Source organism: Pieris rapae, chromosome 3, assembly GCF_905147795.1.
Source record: "Pieris rapae chromosome 3, ilPieRapa1.1, whole genome shotgun sequence".
Taxonomy (NCBI): domain Eukaryota; kingdom Metazoa; phylum Arthropoda; class Insecta; order Lepidoptera; family Pieridae; genus Pieris; species Pieris rapae.
This window is the reverse complement of record NC_059511.1, coordinates 5,601,956-5,622,120: the sequence shown is the minus strand read 5'-3', so window position 1 is coordinate 5,622,120 and position 20,165 is coordinate 5,601,956. Positions and strand designations below refer to the sequence as shown.

At 33.7% G+C, this 20,165-nt stretch overlaps 2 protein-coding genes across 9 annotated transcripts in view; both read left to right on the top strand.

Annotated features, from left to right (window-relative positions):
• LOC110993250 (protein unc-13 homolog 4B) overlaps positions 1 to 10,697 on the top strand; it is a 31,944-nt gene extending 21,247 nt beyond the window's left edge. For 6 of the 7 annotated variants that reach the window (XM_045634737.1, XM_022259429.2, XM_022259432.2 and 3 more), the window contains 10 exons: positions 410 to 667; positions 1,101 to 1,392; positions 2,396 to 2,628; positions 3,318 to 3,408; positions 3,966 to 4,175; positions 5,222 to 5,296; positions 7,407 to 7,713; positions 8,216 to 8,339; positions 8,447 to 8,640; positions 9,310 to 10,697. In XM_045634737.1, the coding sequence (XP_045490693.1) occupies positions 410 to 667; positions 1,101 to 1,392; positions 2,396 to 2,628; positions 3,318 to 3,408; positions 3,966 to 4,175; positions 5,222 to 5,296; positions 7,407 to 7,713; positions 8,216 to 8,339; positions 8,447 to 8,640; positions 9,310 to 9,422 (1,897 nt within the window). In that variant the 3' untranslated portion in view covers positions 9,423 to 10,697. The remainder of the gene's footprint in view (positions 1 to 409; positions 668 to 1,100; positions 1,393 to 2,395; positions 2,629 to 3,317; positions 3,409 to 3,965; positions 4,176 to 5,221; positions 5,297 to 7,406; positions 7,714 to 8,215; positions 8,340 to 8,446; positions 8,641 to 9,309) is intronic. The other variant, XM_022259430.2, reaches the window with a different exon arrangement.
• A 5,225-nt stretch (positions 10,698 to 15,922) lies between these two features.
• Positions 15,923 to 20,148, top strand: LOC110993353 (palmitoleoyl-protein carboxylesterase NOTUM). Of its 2 annotated transcripts, none has more exons than XM_045634636.1 (3): positions 15,923 to 16,159; positions 18,594 to 18,697; positions 18,867 to 20,148. In XM_045634636.1, exons 1-3 carry the CDS (start codon positions 16,127 to 16,129, stop codon positions 20,002 to 20,004), a joined length of 1,275 nt encoding a protein of 424 aa, XP_045490592.1. In that variant the 5' UTR covers positions 15,923 to 16,126; the 3' UTR covers positions 20,005 to 20,148. The 2 variants fall into 2 exon arrangements, with proteins under 2 accessions (XP_045490592.1, XP_022115265.1); XM_022259573.2 differs by lacking the exon at positions 15,923 to 16,159 and adding an exon at positions 16,489 to 16,755.
• Positions 20,149 to 20,165: the final 17 nt, after the last annotated feature.

Here is a 20,165-nt window from a genome sequence, read left to right as displayed (position 1 = left end):
TAGACGCAAAAAGTCGACGACGGGTTTTAGGCACTGGAGGCTGATCACCTACTTGCCTATTAGATTACTAATGTTCATGAAAACAGATTCAGAAATCTGAGGCCAAGACCTAAAGAGGTTGTAGCGCCACTGATTTATTATTATTTTTTTGGTTCATTAGTAGCGATTGACCCGTCCGCTTCTATCCTTTTTGTTATTAAAAATGAAACGCATCATTATCAGTCGAGCACAAAAATTTAAGGGGATAGATTGATTTTTGTACTTTTGTGGTCAACTTTTAGCATTATTTTAGAAATATGCTAAAATTTAAGAATAATAAAATGAATTAAACTTGTCTAGAGATAGACTCTTACATTGCATTCAAATAGAGCGTCCTCGCAAATGACATAATAATTACAAATTCTTTCAGAGTAATGAGTTTTCCATATTCCAAAGCACTTTACGGCGTATACGAAGATAAAATCGCGTCTCTGGTTGAGCCCGAGGTGATGCAAGTGTGTAAGAGTTTAAAGCGTTTGAGGTACAGCGAGGGGTCGAATAACAGTGTGTATTTGGCCGGCGGATTAAATGGAGATACAGGGCTTGGCACTCCTGATGTTGGATCTGAACCTTTGGCTATGGGAACTACTTTATTCGAATTATATTTGGCTTTACAGAGGTTTTTGACGTGAGTTTTTATTGTATTTTATTTTTAGATTACGCCTATTTAATATTATGATAATGTGATGAAAAGATGGCGGAGAGTTTATTGCCAGTTCTTCTCTTCCGTTCTACGCTCTTGATTTGAGAACTGGCAGGAAATGTTAAATTAGAAGCATTTAAATACATTAAATTTCTTTTTTTGACGTTCATAAGTGTACATTATGTTACCAACATGAATAAATGATTTTGAATTGAATTTAGTTAATATTAATTCATTCAGAATGGAAAGAAAAATACAATCCTATTTTATATGAAAAAAAAAACAACCGTTGGACTTTATATTAAAGAAAAGTTTTTCCAGCGTTTTGAAATAAAACAAGCATATTTAACAGTCGTTAGAAAAATATCTAGAAATATGTCTTATATATATATATATATTATATATCTTAATATTTCAGACTTGGCCAAGGCCTGAACGAAACAGAGTGGCAATCCTATTCAATATCTAAATTCCACTCGTGGTTTTTCGGCGGCGTGGCTCAGTGGTTAGACATCGCAGCTTTCAAAGCACTTACACGCATCGAAAAAGCTGTGGAATTAGACAATTTGGTGCCTGTAGATGGAAATGTCAAATATAGTAGTTCTGGAGTAGATACGTTGGCTATCTTCTACCAGATCAAAATATTCTGGCAACAGCTGGCCTGGCCTGATGTGGAAGGATGTTATACATTTGTGGCCAAAATTATTGATGTAAGTATTTATATGGTTACTAGCGGATCCGACAGACGTTGTCCTGTCTACACGTCTTTAATTTCAAAATTTCAATTTTTAATAAGCCATTTTGATGAAAATTATTATTCAAATGTTATGACAATATCTAACGATCACAGCACATGGTCACACACGATATAACACAATGATAACAAAACTTTTTTTAAATTTCGGGACAGACTAAAATTAAAATTCAAATATTATTTAAAATTTGACACTGCGATGGTAGCGCCGTCTGTCGGATCCAATGTAAAACATTCCAAAATCAACAACAACTAATAAATTGAAAATTAATTAAAAAAACATTGTCCAGCGGACAAAATTGTGAATCTAAACCATTCCCAGATCCCCTTGAACACACACAAAAAATTTCGTCTAAATCGGTCCAGTCGTTTAGGAGGAGTTCAGTCACATACACACGCACACAAGAAAAATATTTATTAAGATTTTCGGATTATGAGGTCTTTTAACCCCCAATGAAGCTCTTCCTTTTAAGGCAAGGTCTTCTGTCCATGTTAAAAAGAGCAGTTATAACAGAGTTTGTTGGTTAGAATATAATTGAATCCAGGTCTTTCGGGTCTTACGCCCTGTGTCTAAACGCACACTTTTATAAAAATATGTGTATCCATAACGGGTAGACCATTGCTAGGATGGACCAGATGTAGAGATGCCAGGTGCCTTCACCTCATTTGTGCATGACAGTATCTGGCTGGCGACCAATGATTTTGGTGACCAAATAATGTGATTCATACAAAAAAAAATGATTAACCTTTAACCTGACCAAATTATATTTAAACGATATTACTCGAAACATTTTATTAAATATTTTTTGTTACGGTTGAAAAGGCTGTAAAAAAATCTCTTTCTTCCTTGTAGTTAAACACTGAGAAATTTATTTTTCATAAAATAAATATTGATTTTCTCCAATAAACCTATAAAGTATTTCATGGCCATTTTTTAATGTGGCTAAATTAAATTCCAGGACATTTGTCGGTGTTGCGTATTTTATTCTGACAAAATGGCAACCCGCGTTGAAAGCGTGGGTACGATTAGCACAGTATATGAAGAGCGATTTGAAGTAACCACAGAGTGGTGTGTTGCCATAAATAATATAGACTATGTGAGGCAAAGTCTCACTCCGTTTGTTGAGGAATTGGGAATGGATGAGATAATCCAGAAAATGTGCGAAGCTCGATCGCCGCTGGAAGCGCAGAGGTATTTCTCATTTACTTTACTAGGGATTTTCTTATCTCTTAACATTTATAAAGAAAATAGTGAACAGTGTTGGCCTAGTTTAAAGGGCACCTACCAAACCCGAGGATGTGAGTTGAATCGCGGCTATGCCTTAGAGAACTTTTTTTTCTTTGTCATGTCTACTGTCATGTTTATTTCTACTTCCATATATAAAACAAAATGATTACGAAACAGATGCAGAATTTTGATTCCAAGAACAAGGCGTTGCAACGCCGCTCGTTTTTTTAAATATTTATAAAACATCTAATTAAAAACCTTATAAGTCATCTCACAAGCAGGATGAATTACCTAAATTTTTAAGCGCTGTGTATCATCTGTATTTTAGAGTAATAATAATTTAGATTTATTTAATCACATATATTAATATTAGAATTATTATCGCCAATATTATATAATGACTTGATAGTTGATACCTATACAATAGAATATTGCAATAGACAGGCAGTTTTACCAAAGTTTTTCTACTCGATATTACATTGCATTTATCTGTGGCATCAGCTTTGCTATAAATTTTGCAACATTTATGTAAACATAATTTTATTATATTTATTAATTTTCTATAAAACATCTCTTTACATATATTTTAGATTTCATATCCGTTATTCCATTTTTTTTATTTATTTTAACTATTATGTTTTTTTATGTTACAGGTGTAGAGACACCCTGCATAATGTTATAGCGAATGCAATAGATACTGTCAAAAATAAAATTGTCGAACTCCTTGAAGTCATGATTAAGAAGGTGAGCATGATCATGAGCAAGTTTACCCTATCCTCAACATAGAGATTTAGAAATCATAGTCATAAAACTAAATCATTTTATTTCACTCTTTTAATTACAATACTCTTTCTTATTTCTGTCAAATGTTCGATGAAATTATAGAATACTTTATTTAAGTAATAAGATAATTAATGGACTTAATGAAAATTATGATTAATATAAATGAATTTATGTGTCTATTGATTAACAACGATTATCATTATACCATTGAAAGATTTTTTATGCTTAAACTCAAACTCAGTTTTAACAATAGCATTTGCTACCATTGAAAAGTACGTCTTATTTACAATTCTCACTACTCCACAATAAAGAATGAACCCTATCTATATATTCCCTTGGGTGATGTACACAAATGTTTTTTTCTGATTTTTTTTGAATGCTTTATTTTATTTTTCCTAAAAAATTTAGATTTTTGCTTCTACGAATTTGTTTCCTGAATCAAACGATCATACACGTCGAATTTGTTTTAATTATTAAATTTATATATAAAGCTCAGTTTCATATTAATTGTTTTTCAGATGATGCCCTCAATTACCCGTTTCCTAATGGAAGGTGCTGAACTCCTTCACCAGGACTGCTCCAGCATGGACCGTGTCATGCGATACCTCGAAGCCAACCTCGATACGTTATACCAGCACTTAAATAATGAGAACTTCTCACGAACCCTTGATATAGTATGGGAACAACTAGGAGAGGTCTTATACGAATTGATACAGGCTAATTTGGAGGTAAGTTTTTATCACAATGTTGCGTCTTTAATTAATTTTGTCTATTTTTTCGTTATTTTAACATTGTAACTAATATTGTATTGATTCTTAACAAATAGAGTCTACATTATATATAAATTTCTAGTAGAATGTTGAGCAAAATTTGAAACATAAGTATTCATCTAAAATACATAAAACATACTTTTCCCACACATATTTCTAATTTTACTTCATCGTAAAGCTATAATTCACTATCTGAAGGATTTAAAACTTGCATATATGTTATATGTATATTGAATACAGAAACAAACCTTCTAATATCTAACAACTCTTACTCGAAGTTTCTTTGTTTTACTTCATCGTTTATGTTGCTTAACGCAATGACGTCAACATATATCATTGGTTTAATTAGTATTTAAGTTGATTTAAAAAAAAACAATGAATTTATCGTAGGCAAGTACCAGCTGACTGTGATTATAAAGTGGAAGAGACTACACAATATTCAGACTCTATTTGTTAAATGCTTTCAAGGAATGCATAATTTTATTAAAATAATAATAATTTAGTGCAATTTTATGTGATCTAGTAACAATACGTGTTGTGTTTAATGTTTCTTTATTCTATATCTAGATGGCGCTGTGATTAAATTTAGCACATTTTCGACATATTATGTATTAAATTAAAAAAAATATATATTTGTGCATTTCTCTTTAATAAGTGTATGTTCAAGATCACGTTAGAATTAATATTTTTCATTTTCACTAACAACCTAACTTTAATTTGTAGAAGCCAACAATCTCTACCCGTATTCGCTTGTTTAGATTCCGTTTTGGCAAAAACAAAGTTGCGCCAACGATCCTAACATATCGGGTAAATAGTTGCTATATATTGCACGCATTAATAATGCACCATTAATATTTTATTTCAGTCGTTTTCAAATTATGTTCTTTGAATGCATTTTAAATATTTACAAAAGCGACATCTATTAGTACAGTGACAGAAACTCATTGAGCATTTTTGAAAATGACAATTATTAACATTTTATTTAATTTACTGTTGTTTGATAGCACCGCGGGGCAAAGATAACACGGTATATCAACCCGAGACGTCTGACTAAATCGGCAGCTGCCAACTTAGACTCGGTAAAAATATATTACAGAGCACCTTGTTTATGTATATGTGCTGTATATATCCTTGTCTATGTCTGATCCTAGAATAGTCTGTCGTGCTCTTTGTTTGTTTTCAATTTGTATGTTGGGAAATTGGTGGCAAAAGTTGCTTGTATAGTTTAATTTTACTTTTCTGAATGTGTTATGTAGATTTTTAAATCCTATTTTTTATTATTTATGTTATAAATTATTGGACACATGCACATGATATGACTCAATGAAATTGGTCTGATGTTGGTAGCATCAATTCATTATCTCTTTCTTCTGCTTGATGCTGTATTACATTATTCACAGAAATGTAATGTTGGAATACATCATATTTTTTATCTAGTATCAAATTGTTTTTGGATCACTCAATTAACCTGTGGTTCGATTTTTTAATACGTTTTATTCGGAAGAATTGGGGATCCATCTTTGTCCAAGAAATTTATTCGACTGTAGGGTAAGGAATCGGGACTTCACAAAATTCGAATGAGTACCCTGAATGCAAAAATAATGCATGATATAGGCATGTATTTGTTAATATCAGTAAAAAATCATAGAATATCGACTAATATATGGTTTTCAATTTAATTTAGCAATTATTAAAACAAAAATTATGGGGTTATATTATGTAAAGCGAAACAATGACGCCGTTACATTGTGATTAAGAAAAAGCGTAAAAATATTGTTATTTAACACTTGATTAAATATTTAGATGATTACAATGTAATATGAATGATAACTTATCATAAAAATGGGCATAGATCAATCACATTTAAACAATCATTAATTTTGAAAAATACATTCTAAACTTGTAAATCAGGTAACAGGGTGGTAAAAACAGCTGTACATATCATAAGTGTTCACAAAAATATATGTTTTAATAAGCAAATTCTGAAATTTGCTATGAAGGTCCCTTGTTATAAATATAATAAATGTATCCCCACTCCTGTCAATAACGTTTACTAGTGTTGCCCAAATGCAAGACCAAGACGAGACTTAGACCAGTCTTGGTATTGGTCTTGCGTCAATACACCTGGTCTTGGTCTTGGTATTGGTATTGCGCTCTCAGTCTTGGTCTTGGTCTTGATCTTGCAGCAAGAGTCTCGCAAGTCTCGCAAGACTTGTAAATACCTATTAGCCTATTGCTATTTGTTCGTCACTCATGTCAAATTGTAAACATTCACTCCGAAAGCAATAAGAATTTAGAGTACCTAGCTAGGTAAATGGGCGAGAATAATAAATAAGTTAGACTCGAAGCGAAACTCAATTAGAAATGACTGAAATTGAAATAAAAACTCATATTTATAAGCACACAAGCCGAAGACCGACACAGAAAAATGCGGCATTCTTTGATAGATAGAATAAATCTTTGAAAGATTAAAAAACAGAAGTATCAGAATCAAAATCAAATAGGTTTTGTGCCTACGCAAAAATAAAGTGTAGATAATTATGCAAATAATATTGTTTATTATGTTCCTTTTTTATTGGAACTATACGTTGCCTGCTGTTTTTATGGAGGTTACTAGCTACTAGAGTAGATACGATAGAAGTTGATAAACCGACACTGCAAATCTCGATTTTTGGAAATGTGTGATTTTAAAACCAAATGCGTAAAGCAATATGACGTCGCTCATATTTGGAGTTTTTCCACGTTTCAAATTTGTTTAAATCACCCACTATCGAGACAGCGTGTCAAATGCTGTGATACACTTGTTGCAAACCGCGGCGTCTTTGTCGGTAAATTATCAAATATGTAGGTATATAATACACCGACCGACCAACAGTTTATTCGCAGAACATCACATTTTCCCAATCAACCTTGAACCTTATTTCTCTAGTGATAAAGTTGAAAATTTGATAACGCCCAAATCTCAGTTTGTCCTAACTGCAAGACGCAAGAGTATTGCAGGCTTAAGTATTGTCTTGCTCAAGTCTTGCAGGCTTCAGTCTTGGTATTGGTCTTGCTACGATAAGGTGGTCTTGGTATTGGTATTGGTCTTGCAAAAATGCAAGAACAAGACCAAGACTGCAAGACCAAGACCGATTTTGGGCAACACTAACGTTTACGCATGGAATTTTAAACCCCATCCATTTCCAGAAACGTCGACCACCCGCGTTCTTTTCGAATCTCCACGAATGTCTCAAAATAATGGTCCGATCGTTCCGGCAAGATAACAAGGAGATCTATACCTCTGATACCTTGAAGCGAGTGGAATATTTACTCAAGTTACACGGCATGGAGACCCGGGAACTGATCCACCAGTACCATTTGGAAAGATGGCAGGAGCAACAGACCGTTAGTGAGCCAAAGATGGGAATGTTGACCGTGCGAGCGCAATTCATTGATAACAATCTCAAGATCGAGATCATGAATGCCAGGAATTTGATGGCCGCGGATTCTAACGGTGAGTTTGTGTCACGTATTTTAGAATCTCTTATTTGTTTTTTTCGTATTCAAATGACATTATTAAGGGTAATCTTATGGCATAGAATTTCGAAATATTGCATACATAATTTCTTACACTAAAAATCGTATCCCTTGGATGTCTAAACTTTCCGTTACGATAGAGTTCCTGATTTGCATTAAAATCTTAATTATTTCATATTTAATGTGAAAATTAGTTTCCAAGTTCCCTTTGGAGTCTGCGAGAAGAGGTATATTATAGATTTTAATGGCTCCAGAGAATAAATAAACAATCACCGCCTAATATAGTCTGCTATGCAAAATACTACCGCGTTTTTTGTTCAACAACTGCCATCTAATGATGACATGAAAATAAACTAATTAATTAAAAAAATACATTATTAATATGACTTAATAGAACAATAAACTCATTTTATATAGTTCTTTGTATACAGGCAACAATTTGATTTGAGGATTTAAACTAATACTTATATTTCTTTTAGGTTTGTGTGATTCGTATGTTCGAGTTGCGTTATTACCAGAGGATACATTTGTAAATGTTGAAAAGCCAAAGACACAAACACATAATAAGAATCTGTTCCCGTTGTATGACGAAATGTTCGTTATGTAAGTGTTTTATTTATTCGAATTTTGATTAAGTTTTTCTAACAATCAAACCTTTGTATGACACATTTCTCTGTATGTATTTATATATATTGTGAAACAATTTGCAGCCCCCTTTCGCCAGAGCAGCGTAACACACAGGACGGTCTGTTACACTTCGTAATAAAGGATAAAGACATGTTCAGTGTTAGCAATACGTTCGTTGGCGAGGCGTACGTACACTTCAGTGAAGTGCCCGATACGCCTGCCCCAATATCCAGCCTCCAACAACAACATTTGCCGCTTTCGAGACCCAGTAATATTGGTAAGTTTATAACTATTTCACATTTAAATAGCTTTACCCGTAGATTCATTGTTGTTGAAAAAAACTTACTTGATAAATGGCTACCATCACCAGGGTCAACAGGTCATCAGGGTTAATTAGGTTTCTGAGATAATAGCTTTTAACTAAACACTTAAGCTGAATATAACTAAAGATAATATACTAGATATACATACATACTTAATACGAGTAAATTTTTGTATAGTATCATTTTCGTTCATAGTTAAAGAAAAAAGTACCTGGAAGACCGAGCTTTGCTTGGTATTTTTTTTTATATTTTTAAATTGCGTTTTTTTGGAAATTATATTTAAGTACGAATTACATACTAATAAAATGATGAAATATGAATATAATTATCGAAAAAAGATAATTATATTCATATTTAAGTTTTTATTTGACTGACATCTTTAAACGAGCAATTCTATGTTTAAGTTGATAAAACACGAATAAAATAACATTTTCAAGAAATGATTCCTAGCTAGATTGATTAATCGCCCCCGAAACCCCACGTATACTAAATTTCAGATTCCGAGATTCCAATTATATATATATGTATAGGAATTGCTCGTTTAAAGATATGTATAAGATAACTGTAGAAAAAAGTAGTTTCTAAAATACTAGGACTTTGGTTGAATACTCTAGAAATTTCAGACGGTGACGCCATCAAGGCCCTGGAGTCGAGACAAGGAGACAAACAAGCACGCGAGTTCATAAAGAAACAAAGACAGAAAATGCCAAGTAAACAGTTTTTCTCATTAGGTTGAGTTCACAACGCACAATTTGTAAGATGTTTTTGTACATATCGTATGTAGCTGTGTTTATACAAGTACGTATACGGACGTTGAGTACACGTATACTTATACGTACGTACGTACCTTTACGATTGATCTGAAGTTTACCAGCTATGCCCGGACAATAAAATACTTGCCTAATTTGCCTAATGTAATGATTTTATGTGTTGGAAAAAAATCCCAACCATTTTGTATATTACAAATAATAAAGCTTTCTTAATACATTTATGAAAACTTAATTCATTGCTTGTAAAATTGAATTAAAACTTTTGTACAATTATAATAAAAGATAAATTCCTTGCATAACGAAGGTGCTCCTAACTGTAAGAGATTAACTAGACGTAATTTAGTATTAATTTTCTCGCAATAAAATCATAATCATTAATTTATAGGATCATTCATATCGTGTAGAAACACGTAGACTGATAGATCATATTTTATTATTGAGATAAAAGTAAAGTTGATTTCGTAAAAGTACTGTAGGGTCAGAAATTAATAAATGGTTGAATCGTGAAACTTAAAGAAATGAAATCATATCAGCAATATTTTCTTTGACTGGGATTTTTTTTTACAATAAAATGGTTGAATACTCCCAGATTATTCGAATATTATTAAGTTCAATTTGTTTTAATTTACTTTTTATATAATACATTGAGTATGTATGAAGGACAAATCTTATGAATCTCATATGGTATGTTCTAGTGAATACCGAATCAGATCGGATTTTAAAATTGTTAATTTTCCTTTTATATGCATTTTCTATGTCTCATTGTAATAATCGTAAGTCGTGATGTATTAAAAAAATAATAATAATAAGTTACATTAAGGCTTTGGGTAACAACTCGTGTCAACACCAAGAAAAACGTTTAATATCCATATAAAATAGTACTATAATACTATTTAAGATTTAATACACAAGCTGCGTCTGATAATACTAGTCAGATTGAATTGAGATTATTTAATGAAACTTACTTATAACTGTTTAAATCTCCTACTCGTTCGTTTTATATAAAATTTCTGGAATATCCCCAAAGCCTTATTGTGTGAGAAAATGTAATATGTAGTTGATGTTCTGTGATAAATGAGCGTGCCTTATATTTATTTGTAATAAAAAAATCTGAAAATGAGCACGTTCGATTTTTAATTTTTGTTTAGAGTTTTAAAATTTTATCATTTTATTTCGAATCTTATGAATAATATATTTTCCGCATTATTTATTCGTCTCAATAAAGCTGTTTTAAATGCAAATTTTGTTTCTTTGTTCATTATACAATAGACAACGACGTTATTTTCGAATATTTTAAATATCGAATAACAAGTGTTTGGTATTTTTATTGGCAACTAATGGACTTGACGCCACCTTGACAAGTGACCTATTTGTATAAATTGAATGCTGTATAATTAATATGTATAAATTCTGGCGTAACTCGTGATATATGCCAAGTAAGAATAACATTATGTGAAATATATTTTTCTTTGTTAATTCTATCACAATATTAAGCAAGTTTATTCCAGCAGTACAGGAGGGCTTATCTTGTCTTCAAGTTTCTAACAAATATATCTTAAATTTTGGGAACCACAGATCAACAAGAACACTGTCACACTGGTTGACAGTCGCAGGTGATCACAGCTTAGTATGTTTCTTAGTAAGAATTTTATTGCCAACTGTGGTAGATAGATGCATAGTTATAATCCAGCCGTCACAATCGTGCGGGTAGTCGTTTATAGCAAATTAATTACACAAGCCGCCAGTAGCTGACGGACTCTACAAAGGTGTTATTACTTCGTGCATATAAAGAGATGATAACTGTTACGCGCCTACCGTTGGTGTGTATTCATTGTTGTACGATACGGTAATTCGTAATCTTATTAATGCATTAAGAAAAGACAAATCCGATATTTTTGCAATATTTGGCTCCTTATATTTAAAAAGAACGAAACGCGCACATGGCCGTGGTTCAGCTGTATTAATTAGTTAAAAAAAACCCACATACATACTTTATTGGAAGAGGACATGCCTGGCCAATACAAATTAAGAAAAACTATTTTTAATTATACTTATATCTCATTAACGTCTTATAATCCGGTAAGTATATTTACTTTTAGGTCTTTGCTTAATGGTGATTGCCTGGAAGAGATTTCTCGAAAGCGAAAAGGCCGCCAGTTGTCCTCTTTGTCCTTTAATATAGTCGATTGGATTATATTTCTATATGCAACGAATTAACACTTCGTTGTTGTTCGTTACGTAATTAATATATAAATAATGTTTTCGTATAAGATTCTCTCTGTAAGTATACGTTTTATTTGTTTAATTAAATAGGTATATGTTAGTCATGTACTAAATATATAATATTTTGAACTATAAATAAATCTTATGATTTAACTCTATAATCTTCACAGCTTACTAAAATGTATGTATCTCACCAATACACCGTTCAAAAACCCACAAATTGCTATATCGCAGAAAAACCTTCGTCATTTCTCTGCTGTCATTCAGAATTAAAATCAAATTAATTAAAATGTCATCGGACAAAGGGCCAATTACGTGCCGGGCGTGGATGGAAACGCGCTATCGGAACATCAGCGGCGGCTTTCATGTGCCCCCTCGCTTTGATCGTGCCGACAATCCGCCTCCATACTTATCGGTTCAGATTTATTGTGAACGGAGGCTGGAATTGCACTACTCCATTCGATACTACGTATATTTTAAGGATCAACGTACGCAACGTACATATTGTAGAGGAATATTTTTGGATCATACGATTTGTAAGACAATAACATTGGGTTGTTAATAATATAAACTTACTGTTTAGTGTACCATAAGTTATCTCTGTAGTATACGCTTTTTTCAAAGGCCTCCTGTGGCCAATTAAAATAACGATAAACGACTTTAATTTGAAATAAGGTTAATTAAATTATAATTTATTATATAAAAGAACTTAAAAGTAAATAAAAAAAAGTAAATAAAGTAAAACTGAAAATAAAAATTACGTAATTATTTTTTCCAATAAATTGGTAAATTTCGATAAGTTACTTTTCTTTAGGCACAAATTGGTATGTAGCAAGCGAAGCAGGAATAATCAGCTAGTTGCTAAACATGCGTACTGTCACTGACAAAAGTGTTCGTCGGACGTTAATTGGCCGGGCCGTTTGATCTTGTTTTTATGAATATAATATAGCGATTTGCTTTTACTATAATCGCTTTTGTCGTTCTATTCAAAGAGTTATGATGGTAATAAATAGCTTTTTAAAAGCTTTAACGTGATATTCTTTTGTTATTTATTTGCTAGATTTAGTAAAATAGTTTTTATTTTAAAGGAATATCTCGAATGAAAAATATCAAATGATAAAGAAATCATAACGTTATGTATTTAATACATGTGTTATGTACATTTTTAATATCATGATTCTGTATTCTCTTATATTACAGTTTAATATACCTGAAAGCCTCAGTACAGTTCTAGTACTTAAGTAGTAATCTCAAATACACCTAGTATTTTATATTACGTATTGTCTATTTCTCGAACTTAAAAACGTACAAGGTTGTTTTACAGATTGTATTTTTTACCAAACGCATTGATGAGCGTAATGTAATCAAATCAAGTCAAATATGGTACATATTACAATAGCTTCATAGATTTATCTATGTAGGTAATCATGTGAACATATATGTAAATAAAAAAATGTAAAAACACACATACAGTATACAATTAAAGTAATTGTGAATGAATGTACACAAAGCGTCAATGGGAATGACCAAAGCATTTTTTGCGACAGACCTCGCGCCCGGTAGCGAGTCGATTGGAGGCTTAAAAGACCACCATTATTTCTTGCTCGGACAGAAGGTGACTAGTAATTTATTACTTGTTGCCATTGTTTGCGTATTTACTTTTGTACGCCATTTGTGAGGACACTCAACAAACCATAGTGCAGATGTCTGAAATAAACGGAAAATTGTAATTTTAATCTGTGTTTGTATGAGTTACTTTCGAACTTAGTCATGACTTTATCGTCTCATTAGGTATAGGGTTATTAAAAGTTGCACTATGAAAACGTGTTTTCAGATCTAACTGATCGGCTGAAAATGTATACAATACAGCAATTTCTCAATAACATGTTTATAGTTTCGGCGATTACTTATTCATCAGCGCAATTTCTGTCCAGAGATGTCCTGATGTCTGAGAAAAGGAAAAGTTACTGAGGGCTTTAGTCGGATTTATTACGATTGAACAGCTTCAAACACTGCTTAGACTCATCCACTCGTTGTTTTTGATCGATTGTGAGCTCGCGCGGAACTTTGCACAAAGCTTAGGCATATCCAAATATTCCATATCCAGGCAATGTCCAACACGTTTCTTTGATGCATTTATCTGAGCTATCTGAATCAATTTAACTTTTCGATTATCGAAAATTATTTCGTGGACTCTTTGACATTTTGTTGTCATCAGTAATAGGCTCTTTGGTAATAGCCGTTGCGTGCGTCGGACAAGAGTTTGCTAACTTGTTAACTTATTAAACCACTTCTCAACCGTTCCTGGTGAAGCATTCGAATAATGCTTATCAAGCCAAGTTTTGGCTTCAGGAGTATTTTTTTACCAAACGCAATTCCTTTTATCTTTTTTCAATCCATAGAAATGTGATGCCACGTAAAAGGAACTTTAATGGCTATATAGAAACTTAATATAGGTTGTAATAACTTTATAATACTCTAATACTAATTTTTATAAATTACTATTTACTATACCTGCTTTACAGTAAATTAAACCCATCAAGCGTAATCGTTTTACCTTTTTGTTTATTATTTACAACCCGTAACATTTTATTATGGAACGATTAAAAGAACTCATAAAAAGGCAGATCGGTTATTGTTATGGAAAATGAGTGGTATAATAGTCTTTTATTAATAAATCGCTTTATAGCATCGTTCCGACTAACATAATGGTATTGAATTGACCGTAAAGTTTTTGAATGTTCGTTCTTCCGTCTTGTTTGTAAGGTAGCGCACGTTTCTTTAAGTCCTGATTTATTGTCCGGAGTTAGATCTTGTATCGGGAGTCGATAAAATAAGTTTAATGAGAGCGGGTCGTATATCAGAGTCGGCATCATAAAGGTACCAACTGTCAAAGGACTTATTGTGCCGGCATGGCTTTATGATGGCATTTTTACTGGCAGGTACTGGCTTTGAACGCAGCTGGGCCGCACGCCAATTATATTCAACTTAACCGACTCCATAATATCGTCCTTGTCATAAATAATACACTTATATCGAATAATCGTTAATGAAGAAAGTAACATAGAATCATTTTGGTTTCAGCCGGACAAATGAATCACAAAAAGAGACGTGACTGTATCAGTTCTATACATATAATCAAATAAGCAATATTAGGAAGGAAGCTCTGACAAAAAATCTCAGATTTCCGTATCTGTTCGGTGCTTCTTTCTGTGCCTGAAACAAGCCATAGACTTACGATGATTTCACCATACGAGCGAGTCTTAAATGCACACATAGAAAGTCCATTGGTGCACTGGGGTTTGAACCTACGATCTCAGGGATGATAGACGCACACAGAAGGCCGACGTTTCTCACTATCCTTCAAACGATTTAGAATTATGTAAATCTGAACAGCGATAGTAATCTCTATAATACATCTGATATAAAATGTATATAAATTTTACGGTTATTTTGCTCAAGTGATGCTTTGGTAATGGTTTAGTTGGTTTTAAAATAAGTGGTATACCTGCCGTACAGGTTCATAATTGCAATAAATAGTTTATTTTACTTGTATTTTCATATTACGCGAACATTTAATACGAATACGAAAATATTATGCTATATGTGAATAATGGAAACATTAAAGGCACACCACAATTTTGTTTGCTTGTTTTGCAGATATAAACCCAAATTATTGCTCTGTCATATTAATATGATTAGGTAATAGTAATCAAATTAGCAGACCCTATGTTTAGCACAACGATACTCGAACAAGTTTAATGTAGTAACTCAAAACTTTAAATTTTTTGGCATTTAGTTAACCCATGTACAAAAATTTATAATGTAATGTTGGATACAGTCGTAGATTTATAATATTTCAAACTATATATAAATTGCAATAGATGGAATCCTCTGATATGATAATGCTTTTTATTTTACACCTTCGATAACAGCTCCATTTACCACTGAAGTCATTGCAGTGTCAGGCATCTCGGCGGAAATAAATATTTTATTATAATTGGTAGGTTACCCAAAACATAGTTTTATTTAGGTACCGATTTGATGAGGAATTTTTTAGGAACGAAATATTTTCTAATAATCTAAATGTATCAAAACGCTGCATTTTGCTTTTTGTATCTAAAGACTTGTTGTTGCCGTAACTAATGTCACTGGTTTCCTCTCACAGGATCGATAAAATTGCAATACTGTCTTGTTTATGTACTGTGCTGGAGGCTGTTGACAGGTGGCTGAGGGGCGGGGGTGAGGCGACGGCGCCCGCGCTGCTCGCGTGGCCCTCTCGCCTGAGTCACGCGCTCCGTAATGCTTGCATAATAATAATGACGGATGCCGATCGCGCGGCGGCCCCTTTGATCTGCCGAGCGTTTGATCTTGCCGCGGCCGACTGGTCCCGCCGCCCCTACATAAACGAGCCCGCACGTTACCTTTATTCGATCCGACGCCGCGTATGAAGCTGGCCCTTTGGTACAGAGCATTGCTGGTGAGAGAGATTTATTTTAATGTTAATTTGTTATGCTATGAATTTGTTATATACGCTATTCATAAGTTGTATGTCGGCAGACAGGTAAACTCAATATAACTAAATGTGTTTTTTTGTTTAATTTTCAAAACCTTTGTAGAATTCTGTCTATCCCAAATTTCTTTTAAAGCATACTTAAATACGTTTTATTAGTAGGCTTAACAATAATATCAATTAAGCAATGCTGGTGTAGAGGCTCGACTCTCTTAACACGTGCGGCTAATTACGGCTATGCAATGGACTTTTCTATGTCCTAACAAATTTACGGCATACGACATATAAAAGTTGTACCAACTACCAACACATCTGTAATAATACACCGAAGCGCATCTATAGATACCCTACTCTATGTCTTAGCCCTCGTTCTAAATAGAGGCTTTTTGTACCGGGGCTCGCTACTGTGCACGCGGTGGCGAGTGGCGATGCCATCATGCCGTGGTACGGTCAGTATGGGGTGCGGCGCTACAGCCTGAGCTCGCTATGAAGTATAAAGCTGTTATTTAGTGGCTATGACCAACCTCCGACCTCCTGGTTGCTGCCTCACGTGGACTCTCTGTGTACGTAATTTTATACGTCCGTGTTTATTTGAAGTGCGAATGTGATTGTGTTCTTTTTTTGAAAAATCCGCGGGAGATATTTTTTTGAATGTGGCGATAAGTATTTGCGTTATTATTTAACTGCTAGTGTTAGAAGTAAAACAAATAGGCACATACATAAAACGAAACATTGTACCTATTATATAAAATTTTATTACATTAAATTTCTAAATTTTCGTGACTTATTCTCCAAAGAAATTGTTTTAAAAATATAAAACAAAATCTTTTTAGGACATGTACTCTAGTATATTATGCGTTATATTTTTTAATTTGTTTAGGTGTAGGTAATTTTATTCTCATAATATGAACGATGATGTCTTTAAATAATCGGTTTTACAATACACATTGAGTAAGTTGGAAGGGAAATAACAGTTTATGTAGCACCTTTTAACATTTGTTTAACATGAGAAAATACTAGATAAGGCGTGATATCTAAACATAAAGGTAAATAATGAATGTAACGAAATGCAAATACCTTTTGTAATGGAAATTATACTTCTGAGTTGCAAAGGATATTTATTAAGTGGCAAATTTTTGGGCTATTCAAAAATTAGAACAAATTTTATAATTATACATATAAAACTATATATCATAAAATAAACAAAGACAGTTGTAAAAAAAACTTAACTACAGTAAAATGCTTTTGTGAGAAGTAATAAAAGTAAAATACTAATTGTATAAAAATATGTTCATTATAAAGATATTTTTATTAACGTATAGGCTCTTCGTCCGACTGGTATGTTCATTAATAATTCACATATGTATGTATTATGCAGTGCTATTTAAAACCCAATGGTAAAAAGTTTTTAAAAGCTTTCACAGATGTTATAATTTAAGATGTTACATATTGAATATTTGCAAAATATCCGTATTATTTAGATCTTTGCGATTCATGGAAAAAGTATGTCAACCCTATTTAAAAGATCGTCTACGTGAAATGGCTCTTAGGTTTAAGTATTTTTCCAAGAACACTAGAAGGGCCCAGGCATAGAATTGAACCACTATAACGCACTTAGCATAGTTTAACTTATCAGCTTTGCGATAGTGACATTTCGTTCGGGCTTTCAAAACCTACTAGAGGCGGAAAACGTATCACGAATTTAATTATAACGTGTGTTCACTACCCTAAAGCGTGGGGATATTTCATTTTTTTTATCGTAGAATGTCGTCTCTGTTTTATGTTAAATTTCTTAGAAACATCTAATATATAAAATTCTCGTGTCGCGGTATTTGTAGTTAAACTCCTCCGAAACGGCTTGACCGATTCTCATGAAATTTTGTGTATATTGGGTATGTCTGAAAATCGGACAACATCTATTTTTCATCCCCCTAAATGTTAAGGGTAGTCCACCCTTAAATTATTATTTTTTAATACGACATGTATTAGTTATGTTATTATTTTTTTATTAAAAAATAATAATTTAAGGGTGGTATACATCCCCTTTTTTCATCCCCCTACGAACAACCCCTGTTTTTTTTATTATAATATGAAAAAAATAAATATGGCAAAACGACGTTTGCCGGACCAGCTAGTTATACTCGCAGAATACCTTTAACGTTAAGTTATTGTTATTCGATTATTATAATTTTATTGTCGTGAATGAAATATTTAATCTTAAACTTTTTGAAATAGTAAAGTATAAACAGAGACGATTAGAGATTGTTATTTGTTTGGTAAGCTAGCTTGAATACAATGACTTCTTCATTATTGCTATTGCGATAATGATACGTCTTGGGCTCTAATCGATTTTATTACTAACAGCATAGATGTACACTAATTGTAAATTGTCAATTTTCAGTTATTATTAACGGCTGCGAGTGAGAGCGTTGCGCCTCCAGACAGCTTGCGACTCGTGTGGCTGTCTAACACGTCTCTTACATGCAACGATGGAACACCTGCCGGGTATGTAATAATATACATAAATTATTTAGTATTTTAAAACGAGTTGCAAAAATGAAAAATGACTGGTTATATTATGGCGTATTTTCGGTGCAAACTAGACGGATTAAATAACACTTAAACATTAGTTTACGTAGACCATCTGAATTAAATGTGTCATATTGATTTTCAGATACTACATACGTCGCGGAACAAACAGCCATCATTGGGTCGTCTACTTGGAAGGCGGTGGATACTGCTGGGATGCTAAATCGTGCAGAGGACGCTGGAAGAGAAGGCCGGGTCTCATGTCTTCCGCACGTTGGCCCAGAGCACGAAGAGCTCCTGCTTTGCTCTCCATGGATCCAGACGCCAACCCTCTATGGCACAACTCAAATCACGTCCTCCTGCCATACTGTTCAAGTGATATGTGGGCTGGAACCCGAACCAAGTCATCCAATGATAGCTTTGTATTCACTGGCCGTCTTATTGTCAAAGCTGTGCTCAGTGAATTGCTGCAGTTTGGTCTTAAAGGACGTGTTCTACTTGTTGGTTCAAGTGCTGGAGGAACTGGAGTTATGCTTCACGCAGACGCCGCAAGACGAAATCTAAGAACACACGGAATTCGAGTGGCAGCTATTGCTGACTCTGGCTGGTTCCTGGACAGACATACCCGGGCAAGACGTATTTCTGTTGATGCGATAGCGAAACTTGGCCATTCTCTATGGCAGGGGTCTCCTCCGACATCTTGCGTAAGACAATTTCGAGAAAAGCCATGGCTATGTTACTTTGGATATCGGCTATATCCGTACATTCGAACGCCATTGTTTGTTTTTCAGTATTTGTTTGACTCAGCACAATTGACTGCAGAAGGTGTAAGAGCTCCTCGAACTCGTGCGCAGTGGGATGCAGTTCATGAGACTGGAACCGCGTTGCGTTCGAGCTTAAAAGGTGTGAGGGCAACGTTTGCTCCTGCCTGTATTGCCCACGGGGCCTTGGCGAGACCTGAATGGCTGGCGATTAATGTTTCCGGAATACCGCTGCCCCGAGCGATTAGATGTTGGGAGCAACGTTTCAGTGCCCTCAACAGACGTGAGCATGCAAGATGTGCCCCAAGGAGGCTTATAGAGAGGTGCTCATGGCCACAATGCAATGGCTCCTGTCCGCGATTGCGTGACCCTCGCACAGGCGAGGAAGTAGCTTTGGCTTCGCTTTTGCAGAGTTTTGGACTCGATGTGAATGGTGCGGCTGCTGCTATGGGACTGGACGCCAGAGCCTTATCGCGCATGAGTCGAGCAGAACTTTTGCCGTTATTGGCACCTCATACGTGATATTTAATTAGACTATATTATGTGCATATCCGCACGATGAATCTACCTCGTTTTTGTTGCAAGTACAATTATTATTAATGTTAGTTATTATTTATTGTAATGAGATACTGCAGTATTTATAACAAGTAAAGAAGTAATAATCTTTGTGGTTTTTTTTAGTT